The 21,732-nt window shown below is 38.4% G+C and overlaps 1 protein-coding gene and 1 long non-coding RNA gene across 8 annotated transcripts in view; one reads left to right on the top strand and one right to left on the bottom strand.

Moving 5' to 3' along the window:
* Positions 1-19,861, top strand: part of LOC118766755 — a 39,800-nt gene extending 19,939 nt beyond the window's left edge. For both annotated transcript variants that reach the window (XR_005002668.1, XR_005002667.1), the window contains exons 2-3: positions 4,456-4,534; positions 19,832-19,861. This is a non-coding gene — a long non-coding RNA (uncharacterized LOC118766755). The remainder of the gene's footprint in view (positions 1-4,455; positions 4,535-19,831) is intronic.
* LOC115221077 (transient receptor potential cation channel subfamily M member-like 2) overlaps positions 1-21,732 on the bottom strand; it is a 151,886-nt gene that overhangs the window by 69,589 nt on the left and 60,565 nt on the right. For all 6 annotated transcript variants that reach the window (XM_036510452.1, XM_036510455.1, XM_036510451.1 and 3 more), the window contains exons 4-11: positions 20,323-20,503; positions 19,166-19,329; positions 16,015-16,189; positions 14,708-14,820; positions 11,100-11,191; positions 8,464-8,660; positions 3,295-3,392; positions 1,531-1,665 (exon numbers count right to left, since the gene is read on the bottom strand). In XM_036510452.1, coding sequence (XP_036366345.1) covers positions 1,531-1,665; positions 3,295-3,392; positions 8,464-8,660; positions 11,100-11,191; positions 14,708-14,820; positions 16,015-16,189; positions 19,166-19,329; positions 20,323-20,503 — 1,155 coding nt within the window. The remainder of the gene's footprint in view (positions 1-1,530; positions 1,666-3,294; positions 3,393-8,463; positions 8,661-11,099; positions 11,192-14,707; positions 14,821-16,014; positions 16,190-19,165; positions 19,330-20,322; positions 20,504-21,732) is intronic.

Here is a 21,732-nt window from a genome sequence, read left to right as displayed (position 1 = left end):
AAATGTGAGAATGATGCCAGTGGTTGACTGGGAGGGATCAAAAGCAATTTTGACCTTATGGACTCCACACCCCCACCCCGTGGCGGGGGAGATGGTGGAAGTTGTGACGGAAGTTGCCTCCATGAAGAGAAAAAGAAAGGTGAACAACAATGGTTGCTCACCAAATAATGTGCAGGCAGCACAGGCAGCGGAGGGAGATAGTGTCTCCCCGCACCCACTGACACAGGTTCCTGTGCCTGCAACCTCAATGAGAAAGAGGAGAAGGGGGAGCAGGGTACAGTCAGTGGATGGCCCTTTGCTGCCTATTGAAGTGCTGGTGGGATGTGTGCCGCCAGTGTACGAGGCTCTGTCAGTGGGAGTTGTGCCACTGACAGAGCAGACAGAGAGCCCCCTTGAAGAGGAGGAGGATTTTATCCTCCTTTACCTCGAGGAGGGGGGGGACCTGTCGATGAATACTTGGGCGACCAAGAACTGGTGTTCTCAGCGTGCTCAAGCAGTCCAAGGTGGCCCCCGCAGGTAACTGCGGAGGTGGTGAGTTATAAATTGTGGCACTGTGTGACACAAACATTTGATAAAAGGCACTTCACCTTCTTCCTTCTGAACTCCTGGCTGTCAATGTGGTCTGCTCTGCAGGCGGCTAGATATTTGACTGGGGGTCCGGAAGGAGGAGGAAGGGAAAAGTGATAGTGTGTTTTTGATGTTTGATTAACTTTTTGATTTTTATGTAAGAAAAGAACCTGTGATTTCGAAGGGTGTTTGGTCTGTAGGCGCTGAATACCCTTCCCATTTACATCATTCATATTTGTCATTTTCATCTCATTAATGTATATGTCCAGCCCGCATTGATTCTCTGTAAGGCCATCACGGTCAATTTGATAAAATAAAGAAGTTTGCTTCCCAGCCACACAATTCTGGGTTCAGTCCCACTGCATGACACCTTGGGCAAGTGTCTTCTACTATAACCTTGGGCCAACCAAAGCACATGGTTATAGTAGAGTGGAAAGAAGCCTGTCATATATGTATGTGTGTGTGTGTTTGAGACTGTGTTTGTCTCCCAGCACCACTTTACAATCAGTATAGGTGTGTTTTTATCCTTGTGACTTAGCAGCTCGGTAAAAGAAACCAATAGAATAAGTGCCAGGCTTTAAAGAAAAAAGAACTGGGGTGGAATCGTTCGACCAAAATCCTTCAAAGTGGTGCCCCAGGTTGGCTGCAATCTAATAATAGAGGCAATTAAAGGACAAAAGCAAAATGATGAAAGATGCTGTCCCTCCAGCTCCCACTGGAAATTTTTCTTTATATTATTTCGTGTTCCAGAGGTAAAAGGTCAAATGAATAAAGAAGATAGCTACTTGTTAGGAGGTCAAGAGTTCAAACTGGATGCATCCCTTAATCTAAATAACTGATACAAGACAGAGATTTATCTCCCAACTGAGTAAAGTTAAGAAACTAGAATTTCGCAAATTAGATCATAAGAAAGTTCTTCAAGTCTCAGGAAATATTCACACAGAGATGTTAAACTTTACTTACTCTGTTATATAATTCTTTAAGACAGTCTCTGGTTAAGAATTTCTTCAAAGTAACTCCATATTCCATGAAAAGTTTGACAAAGTCAACACGATCTTCATGGAGGGCAAATGACATAAGATTATCCAATGAGCCAGTCTGAGAAGGAAGAATAAAACAGTAAATTTGATGGTTATAATTATGAGGAGTGTTCTAGGAGTCATATGTATGGATCTTCTTTTGTTTGTGTACTTGGTTGTACAGAGAAATATTTATTTCTGTATGTTCTTGTTTTACTTAACATTACTGTAATATTAAGTATAACAAAGTATAAGTGGACATTAATGTTCATTTACAGAGATTAATGTACGTTGAAGAGTGAATAGTGTTTGTTCATCAATTTGTTGTATGATATCTGAGCACTGGTGATGGTGCCACATAAAAAGCACTGGTGATTGTGCCACATAAAAAGCTGTGGTGATGATGTCATGTAAAAAGCACTGGTGATTGTGCCACATAAAAAGCTGTGGTGATGATGTCATGTAAAAAGCACTGGAGATGGTGTCACATAAGATGCACTGGTGCCATGTAAAAAGCACTGGCAGTGGTGCCACTTAAAAAGCACCTGGAAGAGTGTCCAGCTATATAAAAAACAAAGCCCAAGCCAAAACAAACTATGGAACCTTGTGTGGCTCCTGGCTTTGCCGGCTCCTGTCAAACTGTCCAACCCATGCCAGCATGGAAAACGTTAAGTAACGATCATCCTAATATCTAAGTTATATGGTTTCAGCCATGTTGGTATCAAAAGGGTTAAAATTTTTATCTGTGCAGTCAGCCTGATAACAAGTTGTGTCATATTTGACCTGCTTCTTAAAAACAGGTTGCCCACATCTGTTTTAAGAAACTGTTAAGTGTGGAAGAAAGGGAGAATGTGAAAGATGGATGGGTGGGTGGGGATTAAGGCAGGAAGACAGTGAGATTTGTAGAAGAATGTAAACTACTGGCTTTAAATATTGACACAAGGCCAGAAATTTCGGGGTGGGGTGGGAGCAATAAGTCGATTACATTGACTCTCAGTAATCAATAATTATTTCAATTGTGAAAGGATGAAACGCAAAGTTGACCTCAACAATATTTGAACTCAGAATGTAAAAACAGATGAAATGCTGTTAAGCACTTTGCTCATCTTGCTCATTATTCTGCCAGCTCAGCACAAATAATTAAAATGAAAATGGCTGAGTGGTCCAAGGCACTGGTTTAAAGCACCAGTCTGTTTGGAGGCATGAGTTCAAATCCCACTGCTGCCATTTAGTATTTTGTAAAGGCACATGGCTCAGTGGTTAGAGCATTGGGCTCACAATCATGAGGTAGTAAGTTCAATTCCCTGACTGGGTTGTGTTCTTGAGCAAGACACTTTATTTTATGTTGCTCCAGTTAACTCAGCTGTAGAAATGAGTTGCGATATCACTGGTGCTAAGCTATATCAGTCTTTGCCTTTCCCTTTGAATAACACCGGTGGCGTGGAGAGGGAAACCTGGTATGCATGGGCGACTGCTGGTCTTTCATAAAACAACCTTGCCTGGACTTATACCTTAGAGAGGAACTTTCAAGTGCAATCCCATGGACATTCATGACTGAAGGGAATCTTCAGCCTTTCATAACAGAGTCAGAATATATTTCTTATCAATGTAATTTTACATTATTCCTCAAAGAGAAAAAAAGAATTAAATTTAGTAACACTTCAACTTATGGTTATTAGTAAAAACAAAAAAAAATATGTTGTCTTACTGGCCAAAGAGTTTCATCCGTAAATATTTCACTCTTTGCAATATCACTTCTGTTCCATTCCAGTGTAAGCCTCAAATTTTCTACTTTCTTGTCATTTGCTGTAATATAGATTTCATAATAAACAAGCAGTTGATAAAAGGTTGTCGTTATTTTACTGAATCAAAATATATTTATTTATTTCACATATTTTTGCATTACAATTTGTGAATAAAGGCATTGTTGGTTAAAGGCTTTCGACAGGGCAATTACTGGCTCAGAACATTTTCCATGACAACAGTGATAAGGGAGTGTTTAAATAACTTGATGCAGAACAAATAACAGGGGACTTCATTTTGAAGAGCATCAATTTTTCGATTTTCTGCATGATTTTTACATACTTAATGCACATCAGCGATAGATACGACCCCGCTCCCCCACTATTCATTCATCAAGAGCTCCATGAAATAAGTACTGGATATAAACACTTAACAATGGATTGCTGGTCTACCATCAATAAAAGCAGTAACTTTTTTAATTACTGAAGACTGCTTGAATCATTAGAGTCATTTGTGCCAACATTTCCGGCTGTAACGTCTTTTAATTCTTTCTTAGCATTTTTCCAAATATGGTTAAGTTTGACTGTGTAAAAGTGAGTCAATTTATGTTGAATTATGAATGTGAATCAATTATAAGCTGAATACAGTTGTGACTATATTTATAGTATATTTGCATATATTAATAGGAATGTTGCTAAAGTCTACAAATCTAAAATAACTTCATCCAGTTATTCATGGTTATAATATATTCCAGATATTAGGTGGCGAGCTGGCAGAAACGTTAGCACTCCAGGCGAAATGCTTGGCAGTATTTAATCTGCCTTTATGTTCTGAGTTCAAATTCTGCCAAGGTTGACTTTCCCTTTCATCCTTTCAGGGTTGATAAATTAAGTACCAGTTGCATAATGGGGTCGATCTAATTGATTGGCCCTCTCTCCTAAAATTCCGGGTCTTTTGTGCCTCGAGTAGAAAATAATATATTCCAGATATTTCGGACAGCAATGTATAAAGCAACAAGCTGGCAGAATCTTTAGCATGCCAGGCAAAAATACTAAACAGCATTTTGTCTGTCTTTACATTCTGAGTTCAAATTCTGCCACAGTTGAGTTTGTTTCCATCTTTTTAGGGGTTGATAAAATAAGTACCAGTTGATTACTGAGGGTTGATGGAATCAACTTACTCCAAACCCTGAAATTCCTGGCCTTGTGCCAAAAATAGAGACCAATATTTATTGTACAAAAACTGGTGGTATTCAGAAATGTGTTTAAATATCTTTCAGTATTTAGTTCCATCTCTCTTTTGAACTGAAATCCTTTTGGAGCCAAATATTGTATCCTATGAATCATAAAAGAAGAACCAATTATATTCTTGGGTAGATCCAATCAATAGTATTCCCACCCTACTTTGTAATTTAATTTCATGTTTGATTTTGTGCTTACATAAAAAAAGATCAATATTTCGTAAAATAGATGTGTCTTCTTGATTGTAATGTTAGTAGTAACACTTACAGCATTCCTAATAGAATATAGGATTACAGGATTAATGTTTTTGAATGTGAATCATCTTTCTTCAAAGTATGGGCAAATAGATTTCATGATTAGATGTGCTGCTGTGGAAAACAGATGCTATATTCAATATAGATACAGCCACTTAAACATTTGCATTCAAGTACACACATACAGGTCCATAAGTACTGAAACACATAAACAAGCACAATATAGTGTTGTTCTCTCTTTCCTTTAAAGCAATATGATATTGACTGTTTCTCAAATGATGGTGTGTGGTGATCCATAATTCTGCATTGTCTCTTTTGAGGAGCCATTAACAGACAGCAGAAAGAATTTGAACATATAGGCGCAGGAGTGGCTGCATGGTAAGAAGCTTGGTTTCCAACCACATGGTTCCTGGTTCAGTCCTACTGTCTTCTACTATAGCTTCGGGCCAACCAAATTAACCCCAGGACTTATTCTTTGTAAGCCTATTTATATTGGTATCAAGATATAATATATATGTATCATATGGTATAATTATAAACAGGGAAAATTTTAGCCATTTCTCTGCGGACCAAAGAGTGATGAACAACCTTAATTTTCAAACCTTATTGGGTTCTCATCAGGTATCTACATAATTTTATCAGTCCCTTTCAGTTTCTGTCTACCAAATCAACTCACAAGGCTTTGGTTGACCCAAGGCTATAGTAGATAACATTTACCCAATGTGCCACACAGTGGGACTGAACCCAGAGCCATGTGGTTGGGAAGCAAGTTTTTTATTTCTTTATTGCCCACAAGGGGATAAACATAGAGGGGACAAACAAGGACAGACAAAGGGATTAAGTCGATTACATCTACCCCAGTGCGTAACTGGTACTTAATTTATCGACCCCGAAAGGATGAAAGGCAAAGTTGACCTCAGCGGAATTTGAACTCAGGACATAATGGCAGACGAAATACCACTAAGCATTTCGCCCGGCATGCTAACATTTCTGCCAGCTCGGTTGGGAAGCAAGTTTCTTACCACACAGCCACTCCTGCGATTGAAAAAGCCAAAGCTCCAGGGGAATATTTGTGTGTGTGTGTATATGTGTGTGTGTGTGTGTGCATGTGTGTGTATGTGTTATTGTCTCTTTGCCATGGCTTTGTGTGATAGTTGTAACTGAATACCTTCATTATGCAAGCAATGTTCTTTGTTGCCAATCTTCTCTGAAGGTATGAATGGTTACAGAAAAACATTACCTTGTTTGAAAAGAGAGTTGGTGATAGGAAGGGCATCTAGCTGCAGAAAATCCTCCCCCAACAATATTCTATCTGACCTTTGCAATATGCATGGAAAAGTGGGATGATCTAAAAATTTTTCTATTTCAGATTTTTTCATTTCAACATTTTTCTTATTGCACCTTGCTTGATTTGCAGAAAAAAATGTTTCAAATAAATTACACAGAACTATTGAACTTTGGTTGAAACACAAAGGTTTATATATGCATACATATACATGCATGTATAATGAAGGTATTCAGTTACAACTATCACACAATGGCATAGCAAAGAGACAATAACACATACACACACATGCACACCACACACAAATATCCCCCTGGAGCTTTGGCTTTTCAGTCACAGGAGTGACTGTGTATGTATATATATATATATACACACACTTTAGAATGCATAAACAAAACTGTCTGGCGAATGGGAGCCTAGAAATCTGAGTAACAGTTTTTGTGATTTTTTTAATACTTTTTGATAAAGTAAAGCATATTACTCTACTTCTGGTACTTGAGTACTATTTTTTCCACCTTGTTTCATTCACATTTATGTGCTTACTCTGGTATATATATATACATGTGATAGTATTAATTAACAATAGGACATGGATTTTGTATTAGACTTTTATTTTAATAAAAGTCTAATTCAAAATCCATCTCCTATTAATTAATATTACCCTAACTGTCACTGTGGAGTTCCTGAAGTAAATCCAACGGAAGTGTACCACAACTACAGATGACAACAGGTAGCCTAAACTGTGCCAGTGCTCTACTATACGTATGTATGCTCCAACTTTATCTAAAGCTTTGTCATGAGAGATTAAAACAGAGGTACAAAGTAAAAAATTAACAAGGAAAAGGGATTAAAAAATAAAATATCAATCAATAAGAAAAACATTTAATTGCCAACTTACTATATCTAAATATTATGCAACGAGAGGAAAAGAAGAAGGAATAATGTCCAAATCTTTCAAAGACTAAACGCATGAGATGGATGGGATTGTTGTTCATGATGTTCATATTTTAGCATTCTTAAATCATTAAAGGTGGATAGCAGTAATCAGAGGGTGTGCAATTGGCTCACTGGTTCGGATGTTTGGTTCACGATTATAAGGTCGTGAGTTCGATAGCTGGTAGTGCACTGTGTCCTTGAGCAAGACACTTTATTTCATGTTGCTCCAGTCCACTTCCCTGGCAAAAATGAGTTGTTCCTGTATTTGAAAGGGCCAGCCTTGTCACATTCTGTGTCATGCTGTATCTCCCTAAGAATTACATTAAGGTTATGCATGTCTGTGGAGTTCTCAGCCACTTGCATGTGCATTTCATGAGCAGGCTGTTCTGTTGATTGGATTAACTGGAACCCTAATTGTTATGATGGTAGGAGTGGCAGTTTACATATAAAAAAATGGCATTAGATGTAATTTTTATACCTAAATCATTTTCAGGAATTATTACTGGAATTATTTTTCAGGTTGTTTTACTTCATATTTGTTTGGTTCAGTGAAAGTTACAAGACAAGCAGTTCAAACAGTTTAGACCAGCAGTTCTCAACCAATTTTCTATCTATTTATCTGTGGACCTCTTTGATTCCAATTTTACTCAGGGAGACCCCAAAGTCATTCGATCTTTAATAAAATCCAATTATATTTTCATTATTAAATATTATCAGGAATTGTATTAAAAAATTGTTAAAATGTTTTGTGTATTGTAGAAGTATAACCAGTTTATTGCACATAAATACGGACCATTAAGAGCCATATGGACCCCTAAGGGCCATGTGGTCCCCTAAGGGTTATCTGGAACCCAGTTGATAATTGTTGGGTTAGACTCTGTGGTTGTATACATTATAGATGTGTTATAGTTGTATACATTATAGATGTGTTCAGGGCTGAGCTGAAGTCTTGTTTTATTATCTGACTAGTTTGAGTTTTACCATCCTCAGATATTTTAACCCTTTAGCATTCAAACCGGCCATATCCGGCCAAAATATTTAACCTGTTTTATATTGAAATTGACCAGATCTCACCTCTTACCTCAGCCCTACCTTGTCATCCTAAAGCTAAAAAATCACATCACTGAAATCTCTAAACTACAAGATAATGCATGATTAATTCAAACCATTTTAAATAAACAAACATCACATTTGACAGAATAATCTGAACACTAAAGGGATAAGGTCTTGAGCTGTACTGAAAGCTGTGTAAAAAAAAAAAAAAAGACCCTTGGGAGTTTTAATAAATTTAAAAGAAGACTTTCTAAAGTTAAACTTTGTAAAACTTTACTTTTTGACATCCAATGTAAAATTTAATGAGAATTAAATTCTAATGAAAATGTAAAGAAATGAAGTATTATTCTTAAAATAGTTCTGACCTTTGAGAAGAGCCTTCAAGATTGCCATGTCAATATCTCGAACTGAATCCTTAGAATCCATTTCAAAAACTGTCACTAAATTTGGATGATCAAGGGAACCACAGACATATTTGAGCAAATCATTTATATTCGAATTATTGCCAAATTCTTGAATGATTTTTTTTCTGATTGCATCTTTTAGCTCATCTGGTAGTGATCTAGAAAAAGTTCAATGTAAAAAGCATAAATAAGAAAAATATATAAACATTGAGAAAAAAAAATTGAAAAAGAATGAAAAGTTACATAAATAGAACAATTTCACAAGAAGTTATACAGTTCTATATTTGAGAGATGAGGAATTATGTACATTATTTACATTTGATGGATATTTGTCCTTGTCTTGTTAGTTGTTAACACAACGTTTCAGCTGATATACTCTCTAGCGTTCATCAGGTATCCTGGGGAAATTTTGAACCTGGGTTCCCATTCCTAAGGTATTTTTCATTATTATTATTATTATTATTATTATTCAGGTCACTACCTGGAATTGAACTTGGAATCTTGGGGTCAGTAGCCCTTTGTTGTTAACCACTATGCCATATGCCCATGGGCATATGGCATAGTGGTTAACAACAAACAAGATGAGGATAAATATTGCTCAAATGTAAATAATGTATAAGAAGTTATGTTAACTGAATGGGGTACTATCTTGGTATCACAACTAACAAGTTATGTCAGAGAGTCTATTCTCTTACTTGAACAGGCAACAACAAATGATGATATCTAGGTTCAAAACAAAACAACACAAAATGAAACAAAAAACAAACAAATACAAAACAACAGATATCAGTTGTGTTGTTCTGCTGGTGTCACAAACAACAAATAATATTCTTTTCTACTCTAGGCACAAGGCCTGAAATTTTTGGGGAAGGGGCCAGTCGATTAGATTGATCCCAGTATGCAACTAGCACTTAATTTACTGACCCCGAAAGGATTAAAGGCAAAGTCGACCTTGGCAGAATTTGAACTCAGAGTGTAAAGACAGACAAAATACTACTAAGCATTTTGCCCAGCATGCTAACGTTTCTGCCAGCTCACCACCTGAAACAACAAATAATATTAATGACACAAATGTTAACTGACTGTACCCAATTGGTTCCACCCTGCTTGAGAGCACTTCTGGGTCTTTAAGACAACATTTATGTTTATCACTCAATGGGATCAAACCCAGACCTTCCATTAAAATTTCATGTTAATTTGTTCCAAAGATCAACCAAATAACGACAAAGTTACTTTACAAAATATTCTATTATTTTTCAAATGAATGACAACAAAGGCACACACACACACACACACAATGGGGGCTTTCTTTCAGTTTCCATCTACCAAATCCACTCACAAGGCTTTGGTCAGCTTGAAGCTATATTAACAGACACTTGATCAAGGTGCTATGCAATGGGACTGAACCTAGAACCATGTGGTCCAGAAGCAAGCTTCTTGGCAGATATACAATTTTTTTTTGTAGGTTTTACAACTGGATGCTCTTGCTATCACCAAACATTTAACATTTTTACAATTCCTGAAGTGAATTTTCTTCAACCAGCAATCAAGAATAAAAAAGAGAGAAAACATTTGGATTTGGACCCTGGGAGATTATCCTTCTCCAGAGCTCAACTGGTACTTATTTTATTGACCTGCAAAACATGAAAACCAAAGATGACCTTGGTGACAGTTGAACTCAAAATACAGAGGTTTACAAATACAGAGTTGGCCAAAAGTTACTGGACAGTAAATCAAAGCCATTTAATTCCAAGATTGAAACAAAAAATTATTTTATATGAGACTTTGCTAATAAATAGACAAATGCTGAAAAAAAAAATGGTGATTTTAACACACAGCATTCAATTATAAAACATTCATAACTGGAATAAATAATAAATTTAATATTAAGTTGTGTCTGGGGAGAGTCATTTTCTTTTAGTGCCTTATAATTTAACACACTCACCAGTAAAATTTCCACTTATTTCTTATTTTTATTTTCTTAAAATTTTCAATGCATCTTGCAACCTTTTCAATAGTCTTGACTATTAAGCATTTATGGAATTTTGATTTGCTGTCAGGTGACTTTGGCCAACTCTTGTCTACTGCCATGCTGGAGCACCACCTTTAGTCGAACAACCCCATTCTTTGTAAGCCTAGTACTTATTCTATTGGTCAGTTTTGCCAAACTGTTTAGTAATGGGGATGTAAACACACCAACATAGGTATCAGCATGGGAGTGTGGTAAGAAGTTTGCTTCCCAACCACTGCATGACACCTTTGGCAAGTGTCTTATAGCCTTGGATCAACCAAAGCTTTGTGAGTGGATTTGGTAGATGGAAACTGGAAGAAGTCAGTCGTGTGTGAGTGTGTGTATCTGTTTGTTCCCCACACCCCATTTTACAATTGGTGTTGGTGTGTTTACATCCCTGTAACTTAGTGGTTAAGAGAAAGTGGCTGATATAATAAATACGAGGCATAAATAAAAATACTGGGGTTGATTCATTCGACTAAAGACTCTTCACGGTGGTGCCCCAGCATGGTCACACTTTAATGACTGTAAGAGATGAAAGATGAAAGATGATAAGTCATTGTGAAGAAGATGTGAAAACACTAACCCATCAGTTATATCTTTGTCATTTTCCTCTTCTACATTCTTGAATGCCGTTTGGTAAGCGTAAGCCATAATGTCAGCTGCCCGACCAGATCCCTGACAATGAAATAGAGAAATTGAAAATGCTCATTGAATTCAAAATTTTAACCTGTAAATTGCAAGAATTCAGACAATTTTTCAGTCTGATGCACTGTAGTTTCCTTATCTCTTTCTTCCAGTCATGAAGGCACATGGCCTGGTGGTTAGAGTGTTGTACTCATGACTACAGGATTGTGGTTTCGAATTCTGGTCTGGGTGGTTTATTGTACTTTTGAGCAAAACACTTAATTTTGTATTGCTTCAGTTCAGTCAGCTGTAAATGAGTAACCTAGCAGTGCATTGGCATCCCATTTAGGGGCAGTGTTGTGATCTTGGTCACTTATACACCACAGAAATCTGGTAACTGGTCCTATGAATCCTAGGGTTTTCAGACAGTACTTACTTTTTCTTCTCCCAATCCCAGAGGCCATGCAAGAGAGTTACAAGCACTGCCATTTCTCTTCTGATTATTTCATAGAAAAAAAAAAGAGCAACTAACCATAAAAACCAAATAAAGTATCAAAATATTTTGATAAAACATTCTGCATTCATGTAAAACTTTATACGAGTTGACCTCTTGTTTGCCTGTCACCTAATTACAAGCTTGTATTTTGCCTTATCACAAGATATTTAACCCGTCCGTATCCAGATTACTCTGTCAAATGTAATGTTTTTTTTACCCAATGTTTTGAATTAATCATGCATTATCTTGTAGCTTTGAGATTTCAATGATGTCATCATTGTCGTTTAATGTCTGTTTTCCATGCTGGCATGGATTGGATTGACAGGAGCTGGCCAGCTGGAGAGCTGTCCAGCTTTCGATTGTCTGGTTTGGCATGGTTTCTACAGCTGGATTCCCTTCCTGATGCCAATCACTTTACACAGTTCCAGATGCTTTCTATGTACAACCAGCATGTGTACCTCTATGTGGTATCAGCACAAGTGTTGTTTACGTGGCACCAACACAGGTGACACAAATTCATTTTATTTGGCACTGGCACTTGCAAGGCAAAGAATTCTTGGCTGGGAGAGGGAGTAGAGGTGTGGCCATGGATGGCTGTGATTTTACTTAGCTTGAAATATCTTCTCAAGTACAGCAAATCACCAGAGTCTCAGTCCCTTGTCATCTCAGTGAGCCCAGTGTCTGAAGATCCTTTCTCATCATTTTCCAAGGTCTACTCCTTTCACAGGTTCCCATGATTGTTTCATCATCATCATCATCATGATCATCATCATTTAACGTCCGCTTTCCATGCTAGCATGGGTTGGATGGTTCAACTGGGGTCTGGGGAGCCCGAAGGCTGCACCAGGCCAGTCAGATCTGGCAGTGTTTCTACAGCTGGATGCCCTTCCTAACGCCAACCACTCCGAGAGTGTAGTGGGTGATTTTATGTGCCACCGACACAGGTGCCAGACGAGGCTGGTGAACGGCCATGCTCGGATGGTGTTTTTATGTGCCACCGACACAGGTGCCAGACGAGGCTGGCGAACGGCCACGCTCGGATGGTGTTTTTATGTGCCACCGACACAGGTGCCAGACGAGGCTGGCGAACGGCCACGCTCGGATGGTGTTTTTATGTGCCACCGACACAGGTGCCAGACAAGGCTAGCAGACGACCACGCTCGGATACGTTCGGATGGTTTTCTCGTGTGCCACCGGCACTGGTACCACAAAGATACAAATTCCATTGATGTTCATCTATTTTGATTTTGTTTGATTTTTTGATTTGATTTGATTTTGATTTGATTTGATTTTCACTTGCCTCAACAGGTCTTCACAAGTGTCACAAGAAGGAAGGTATGCACAGGTGGATCGACTACGTCCCAGGTAGGGGCCACGGGTTATGGCCTGACTAGTCTTGCCGGGTCTTCTCACGCACAGCATACTTCCATAGGTCTCGGTCTCTAGTCATTTCCTTGGTGAGACCTAAAGATCGAAGGTCGTGCTTCACCACTTCGTCCCAGGTTTTCCTGGGTCTACCTCTTCCACAGGTTCCCTCAACTGCTAGGGTGTAGCACTTTTGCACACAACTATCTTCAGCCATTCTTGTCATATGACCATACCAGCGCAACCGTCTCTCTTGCACACCACAACTGACGCTTCTTAGGTTCAACTTTTCTCTCAAGGTACTTACACTCTGACGATTATGAACACTGACATTACACATCCATCGGAGCATACTGGCTTCATTTCTTGCGAGCTTACGCATATCCTCAGCAGTCACGGCCCATGTTTCACTACCATGTAGCATGGCTGTACGTACACATGCATCATACAGTCTGCCTTTTACTCTGAGCGAGAGGCCTTTTGTCACCAGCAGGGGTAAGAGCTCTCTAAACTTTGCCCAGGCTATTCTTACTCTAGCAGTTACACTTTCAGCACACCCACCCCCGCTACTGACTTGGTCTCCTAGGTAGCAGAAGCTATCAACTACTTCTAGTTTGTCTCCCTGGAACGTGGTAGAAGTTGGTCTCTGCACGTTTCCAGAGTTTATTTCTCCTGAGCATCTGCTACATACGAAAACTATCTTCCCAGTTAGCCTACCTTTGACATTGCTGCACCTCTTATGTGTCCATAGCTTACACTTGGTGCACCTTATAGAGTTTCTACCTACACCTTTTTTACAGATCGAGCAGGGCCATCTACCTGAAGTCGTTTGTGGTTGGTCCACCTTCCTACTTATTAGGACTTTGGTTTTGGCTAGGTTGATTCTAAGGCCCTTCGATTCTAATCCTTGTTTCCACACCTGAAACTTCTCCTCCAGTTCTGATAGTGACTCAGCAATTAGAGCAAGGTCATCAGCATAGAGGAGCTCCCAGGGGCATCCTGTCTTGAATTCTTCCATTATTGCCTGGAGGACTATGATAAATAGGAGGGGACTGAGGACTGAACCTTGGTGGACCCCAACCTCTACCCGGAATTCTTCACTGTACTCGTTGCCTACCCTCACCTTACTAGCAGCGTCTCTGTACATGGCTCGCACAGCTCTCACTAACCATTCATCTATCCCTAGTTTTCTCATTGACCACCAGATAAGGGATCGGGGGACCCTGTCAAAGGCTTTCTCCAAGTCAACAAAAGCCAGGTACAAGGGCTTACCTTTGGCTAGGTATTTCTCCTGCAGCTGTCTTACCAGGAATATAGCATCAGTAGTACTTTTCCCTGGCACGAACCCAAACTGCATATCATCTAAGCTAACTCTCTCTCTAATTAATTGGGCTATAACCCTCTCCGTAACCTTCATTACCTGATCCAACAGCTTGATGCCCCTGTAGTTATTTGTATCTAGGGCGTCACCTTTACCTTTGTAGCAGTTGACTATTATGCTGCTACACCAGTCATTGGGTATGACTCCTTCGTGTATCACCTGGTTAACACCTGTTTATTTCTAGAATACATTGTAAGAGGCCAGATCCAGCCAATTTGAACATAAAACAGAATATTTGGGCCAAATATTGGTTGATTGAAATGCTAAAGATTTAAACAGTATAAATTTGCTCTGCCAGTAATTAGATTATGGAATATTTACAGACCTTTACTACAATAACTGGAGTATGGCATGAAGTTGAACTAAAGACTGTCTTCAGAGTTCCAGGTCCACCTTCAACCATTACTACAACAGCTGGAATCTTGACCTTTTCTGTCTCTAAAATTAAAAAAAAAAATTGATTAAGGTCTAAAAATATACTTAATTAAAAATATAATATATAACTTCATTAAAGTACAACATTTAACATGAATAAAATGGTTTTAGTCATTAGAAAACAAACAATAAACATTCTAGAAATATGAAACCACGAGTTTTCCCATTTATAAATGGAATGGAATGTGATGCTAATTTGATACTCGTTTCCTCCTGTACTAATTCAATTGTAGAATATCATTATTTCTAAGTCTCTCTAAAGGAGACTACAGCAGTGATACTGGATATTAATAGTTATCGTCAAGCTAATATGGCAGTCCATAAATATAGGACGAATGCTGCCGTTGATTAGCTTCAAGAGGCCATCGCCTCTAGCAAGCTAGCTATGTGACACACAAACTTACAGGACTGCCATATTAGCTTGGTGATTACTATTAATTCAATTGTATTAAGCATTTAAAAATTATTCATTGGATAAAGTTTGCATAATCGAAATTTGAAGGAAAATAAAATAATATTCAAATGCATTTGGTAAGAAATTAAAAATAAACCTTAAAATACTCGTAAAATTGTCAGAAATTTATGTCCACCATGTTTAATAGAAAGAAAGAAACAAATGACTTATATATTACACAATGTGCAGTTGATCTCCCCGTAAGAAAAACATTACTAAACAAAGCTAATACTCTTTCACATATACGAAAATACAATCTCTCGTATATCTTGTATATTGAATAACTAGCTTAACTAACTGGCTTAACTCTTTTGATACCAACCTGCCTGAAACTGCTTCTGGCTCTGTAGTACAAATGTCTTGTTTCCATAAGTTTTGAATTAAAATCTTCCACCAAACATTAGTCACAATTTATGTTCCTAACACTAAATGATAACTAAGTTCTTTTACTAAATTCTTTGTTATATTTAAAATTAATTGAAAGAAACACAGAACATCTCAACAGAGATATGATAACAAAAGGATCAAATGAGTTTTAGATACATCAATATGGATAAGATATCCTTATAATCCTTAAATTCAAAGTCCTCCTGGCTTCTCTGAGATTTTAAGGATTTCAGCAAAAATAGTACATCGCTGTGATAAACTCTTTTGGCTAATATACTGTTACAGACAAATCCTTTACTTTAAAATAAATTCCAGTTCAGTTCAGGGTTGCAAATTTCACTGGGGTTACAACTTACCTCGGATATTTTTACTTGCAATGGTCTTTTCCAACTGAGTTCGGAATTCAATTTCTGTTCCAAAAGTATGCTGAGTACCATTATCAACAAGGATGAAATGTGAGTGATTAGGATCCAAGGGGCTCACTCTTTTGCTATGATCATTTATAACATGATATTCAGCTGGCCAAGATCCCTACAAGTCAATAATTTAGATGTTAGACATATTATTGCAATCATTGTTGTTATTCCAGGAGTTACAGCAGAAGGCTGTGAGCACTTGACCGCACTCGAGGTGCCAAGCACCCATCCTTGGTCTATGCCTAATCCAGGTTTGCAGCTCAGTCAAAGAGAGAAGCTGTGGAAAAGTGTGCCTGACAAACAGTGACCACACCTGCTCACCTTCAAGGAAATGCTGGAGATGCCACAACCTCAGCGCATGTCTGCATGTCAGTAACCATGGCATGCCCAGCCCTCTATTCAGTGGCTGTTGACAGCAGATGAAGCACTACACCACTGAAATGTGCCCCTTCAACAGAAAGTGGAAGAGCGAGCGTACCAGCTTGGTCAACCAGCAAACGGGACAAGGGACAACAGTCAAACGATAAGAGATGACAGATGCAATGTACACACTCACTACTTCTACTCGTCCTTTCAGGGACAGCTTCCTCTCGGCTCATTTCTGGGTGAGATTGGCTACCCTGCTCATCACCTTGTCCCAGTTTTTCTCCACCTGGAGGTTCAGACCAAACCCCATGATGCTGTTAGATGGCATGGACTTGCCTCTCCAGGTGCCGAGTTGCATGCCCACTGACTTTTCTGCATTAATTTTTGCGCCTGTCACTCTTTCATATTCTTGTAGTATGTCACCGATCATGCCTATATGCTTGGTTGAAAAAAAGGGCAATTAAAAAAGAAACAGTGAGCCTAACCCTAACCCTAACCCGAAGAACAAACACAAAAAAGCAACAACATGAGGATGTGGTATATGTAAAGTATTAGTGGATGCTAAGGGAAGGAAAGAAGGATGGTTTAACATTTCGAGCAATGCTCTTCTTCAGAAACAGAGGAAAGTCCAATAAAAAGGAAGACAGTGGAAAAAAATCACCAATAATCACATGTGGTTGCTATATGTATATATATATATATATATAATGGACTTCTTTCAATTTCAGTCTACCAAATCCACTCACAAGGTTTTGGTTGGCCTGAGGCTTGAAGACACTTGCCCAAGGTGCCATGCAGTGGGACTGAACCCAGAACTATGGTGTTGTTAGAAATTGATATTTAATATTAATATCTAGTAAGCTAGAGAGCTGGCAGAATCGTTAGCATGTTGGTCAAAATGCTTAGTGGTATGTTGTCTGTCTTTATGTCCTGAGATCAAATTCCACTGGAGCTGACTTATCCTTTTAGGGTTGATAATATAAGTACCAGTTGAGCACTGGGGTGGATACATTTGACTCATCACTTCTGCTGAAATTGCTGGCCTTGTGACAAAGTTTGAAACAAGTGTGTAATAAAGGGGTGAGCTGGGAGAGCAGCTAGCATGCTGGGCAAAATGCTTAGTGGCATTTTGTCCGTCTTTATGTTCTGAGTTCAAGTTCTGCAGAGGCCAACTTATCTTCAGTCCTTACTAGTATAAATTGAGAACTGGGTTCGATGTAATTGATTAAACCCTTCTTTTTAAAATTGCTGGACTTGTGCCAAAAATTGAAACATATTTATATATAATATTGATAATTTGTAAGTCTGGTGCAGGTTTCTGCTTGGTCGGCTTCTGTCAAGCTGTCCCACCCATACCAGCATGTAAAGTGGACGTTAAACAATGATGATGATATCTGATATAGACAGAAGATCTCAAATTTGTGAGGACTAATACGAGGGCGGACAGAAAAGTTCTTAGGGTAACAATGAAGGAGTGATGCTAGAGCTACGAAATCTTGCATGCATTAATATCACCTCTTCTTATTAATTGTTTCTTTCCAGGTACCCTGCATCTGACGCTTCAAAGAAGACTTCAAAAGTAACTAGTAGTGACTTTTCTTGAAAAAATACAAAATTTGGCATCAAGGTGTTATCAGCTACCTACAGAAAAAGGGTTTAGGCTACAGCGACATTCATGCTGTCATGGTTGCTACACTAGGGGATGATGTTCCATATCATCCCTTAATGTAGCAACCATGTCAGCATGAAAAGTGGGATGCTGAATTTAGGAGGGAAAAGGAAAGACTTGAAGATGAGCCATGTTCTGGACATCCTGAAACTGTGACTGCTGCAGAAAACATTGTGTGGAAGACATGTGATTGACTCTAAACCAAATAGCATATCCTGCGATACATTTGAGAACATTCTGTATAATGAAACTTGACATGGTTTACAGAAGGTTTCTGCTTGGCAGGTGCAATGTCTTTTGACACCTGATCAAATGTACCCTAGGCTGATGTCAACATGGGGAAAATCAGACATTGTTTGAGGCAGATCCAGCTAGCTTCCTTGAATGTTTCCTAATCCAGGATGAGTGTTGGATTCATCACTTTGAGCCAGACACAAAGAGACAGTCCATGCAGTGGAATCACCCCTTCTCACCTGCACCAAAAGAAAGCCAATGTCATTTCATCGGCAGGGCAGGTGATGGTCTCAGGTTTTTGTGGTGGGAATGCAAAAGGCTTTGTGTTCATTGATAATCTTCAAAAGGGCCACACCATCAATGGAGAGCACTATGCCAACTTGCTCAGGCAGTTACTAAAGGCTATCAATACAAAAACACCCAGGAAAATAATTTTCCATGGCTGCTGTGTGTGACTGTGACTTTGAACTGATTGATCTTTCTTCCCTATTCTCCTGATTATCATCCGTTCCCCAACAAGAAAAAAACATTTGGTTGGGAACTAGTATCGCTGTGATGATGATGTCATATTTGCTGTTGACTTTTTTGCCCAACAGGATGAAAGTTTCTTCTTCAATGAGATCCAAGCACTGCAACACTGATGGAAGAGGTGTGTGAATCACAAGGGAGACTATGCTGAAAATAAACTTCATTGGGTCACATTCCACCAAAGTACCTTGGTCAGCCTATGAACTTTTCCACTAACCTTCGTATATTTTATCGCATACTTCTAAGAAAACAAACAGAAGAAAGCAAAATGCTTAAAACACATAAGAAGCTTACGTTTGTATTCTCTAATAATTCTTTTTTCTGGACACAACCCCATGGTGCAATGCCTATTGCCACCACCTTATCCTTGCCAGATAATACAAATCCATAATCCCGAATAGCTTCTCCAACATGCTTCATCACTCCAGCATGTAATCCTGCACTCGTAACCCAGGCACCTGTAATGCAAGCAAACAAGAATTCAGCATTAGAGCTGGAGGAAATGCATTAAAATTCATTAAAATTTTCATTACTTTTACTAAAATATTTGATTTTCTGAGATGGAGACAGTTTTTGTTTGAGACTTAAATGCTTTACAATCTAGGTGAAAGTTTTGTTGAGGTCAACTTTGCCTTTCATCTTTTTGGTGTTGAGGAAATGAATTACCAAGTAAATAGTGGGGTTGATGGAATCGACTAGTTCCTCCCCCCTTTCCAAAAATTGGAAAAAATTTGAGGCAGGCTTTGTACTAATAGCAGAAAGAATTAATTTAAGGTGATATCGTGGTAGAATTGGCAGCACAGAAGACAAAATACTTAGTGGCATTTCTTTCAGTTCTTTTCATTGTGAGTTCATATTCTGCCTTGGTGGACTTTGCCTTTCCTTCAGGCTTGATAAAATAAGTACCAATTGAACACTGGGGTTGATGTAATCAATTTCCCCTTCCCTCAAAATGGCTAGTCTTGTACCAAAATTAGAAAGAATTATTATAAAGTGGCATTAGCACCTGGCAGAATTAGCAGAGCAGCAAACGAAATGCCGAGTGGCATGGCTTTTGAATTGTATCTCAAGGTTTCTATTTGGAGAAGGAAAGGAGTGACTAGACTGAAAGTGAAATGAAGTCCCGAGTTACCTGGATCCACCCTAGGTGGGAATTTTCTATTCCCCTGTGAGTATGTAGGTGCCGTTGCTTATATTTTTATTTTTAACCTGTTTCTCATGTCGTATCCTGTTTTTGCTCCTAACCACCTTTTAATCTACATGTATACCTCTAAGTGGTTTGTACTCTTCCTCTCTGGCATATCTAATATCATACTGTAGGCCCTTGTGGCTAATAAAGGAATCATCATCATCAATAACACCAAGGTGACGACGATGACAATCATATCTGCCACGACGACGACGACCACCACCACCACCAACACCATATTGAACATTTTGATAAATCTTACCTGTACTTCTTGCAACTTTTACTAACCCACGCCTGAATACTTCTTTAAGTCGTGGCTTCATCTGGAAGTTTTTTGCCCCTCCGGTCACAGAAATAAGCAGGTTTGGTAATGACAAATTCCATTGAGTTGTTATCAATTTAATAATTGTTTCCATCGGTGTTTTATGATCCACACGGACAAACTGTATGTGAGAAATAATGATATATGATCAATATGCTTAAATATATTTTAATATTTTAGATACAACAGAAACGAAATTTCAAATACTTGCACTTTGGTACTCAGAAATACGAGGGGAAATAAAAAATTATCCGCACTTTCGCCACAACATATCTTTATTATAGTCACACTGCCTTCTGCACATGCGTGTTTATGGCTGGTACTATTGTGGTCATGTGATCGAAGTTTGATCCTGATCGAACCGTTTTTCTTTCTAGCTTTGATTACAAAACTTCTTTGTAGACAATATTTTCTGTTTGGTCGACACTAATTTTCAAATTGAGTCCGTTGCTCTACTCACCGAAGTGGGTAAAAATACACCTATCCGATTTAAAGTCGTCCTGTGCCTTGTTTGTTGTGAACACGTGAGCGGAATCTTTAGGGTTGCAAAAAAATCAAACTAAGACTTACCTCTCACTGTTCTATGCGAATAATGTTTGAATGTTCTTGAACCATGGGTTATTTTGATGGACAAAACTGAGATGTAAACAACAGCCGCTACGATTAGCCATTTCGAATCCTGCTTGGAACTGACATACTTCAATAATCACTAAGTAATCACACACACTTTCCATTTTATTTTCGTTATTAACCGTCCTCGTGACCCCCTTCGTATCTAGAATGGGGACACGAACTATACGATGAAAATTTAGAGTTAGTTGTGAACAGCGAATTTTTAATAAAAATGCGAAGATGATTTATCAATTCAAAAATTGATATCCGCAAAATATTCATACTTTCTGATTTTTTAAAGCTAAAAACCTTCCTGACGACCGTCTTTGTAATCCAGAAAAATATCGTAGCCATTGGTCCAGCTGTCTGGCCGTGAAGAGAGAACAAAGAGACAGACAGACAGACGGACATAACGCCCATTATAGTAAGATAGCAAATTTGCCAACTACAATGGGAAATAAAGGGATAGTATTGCAAATCTAAACCCTCTAAATTCACGAACTATACAGGGCGGGGTAAATCCAGAGTTAATCCTCGTCGCCGGAATTTTAACAAAAAAAATTGAAGATGATTTATTAATACAAAACTCAATATCCACTAAATAATCAAACATTTTCACATTTTTTCACTAAAACCTTCCTGATCACCTCCTTCGTAATCTCGAAAAACATCGTGACCATAACGCCCATAATAGTAAGATAATAATGGGTGTGTATGTGTCTTTGTGCCTGAATTTGT

This window comes from Octopus sinensis, linkage group LG17, assembly GCF_006345805.1.
Source record: "Octopus sinensis linkage group LG17, ASM634580v1, whole genome shotgun sequence".
Classification (NCBI taxonomy): Eukaryota; Metazoa; Mollusca; class Cephalopoda; order Octopoda; family Octopodidae; genus Octopus; species Octopus sinensis.
This window is presented reverse-complemented; position numbering and strand designations above follow the sequence as displayed.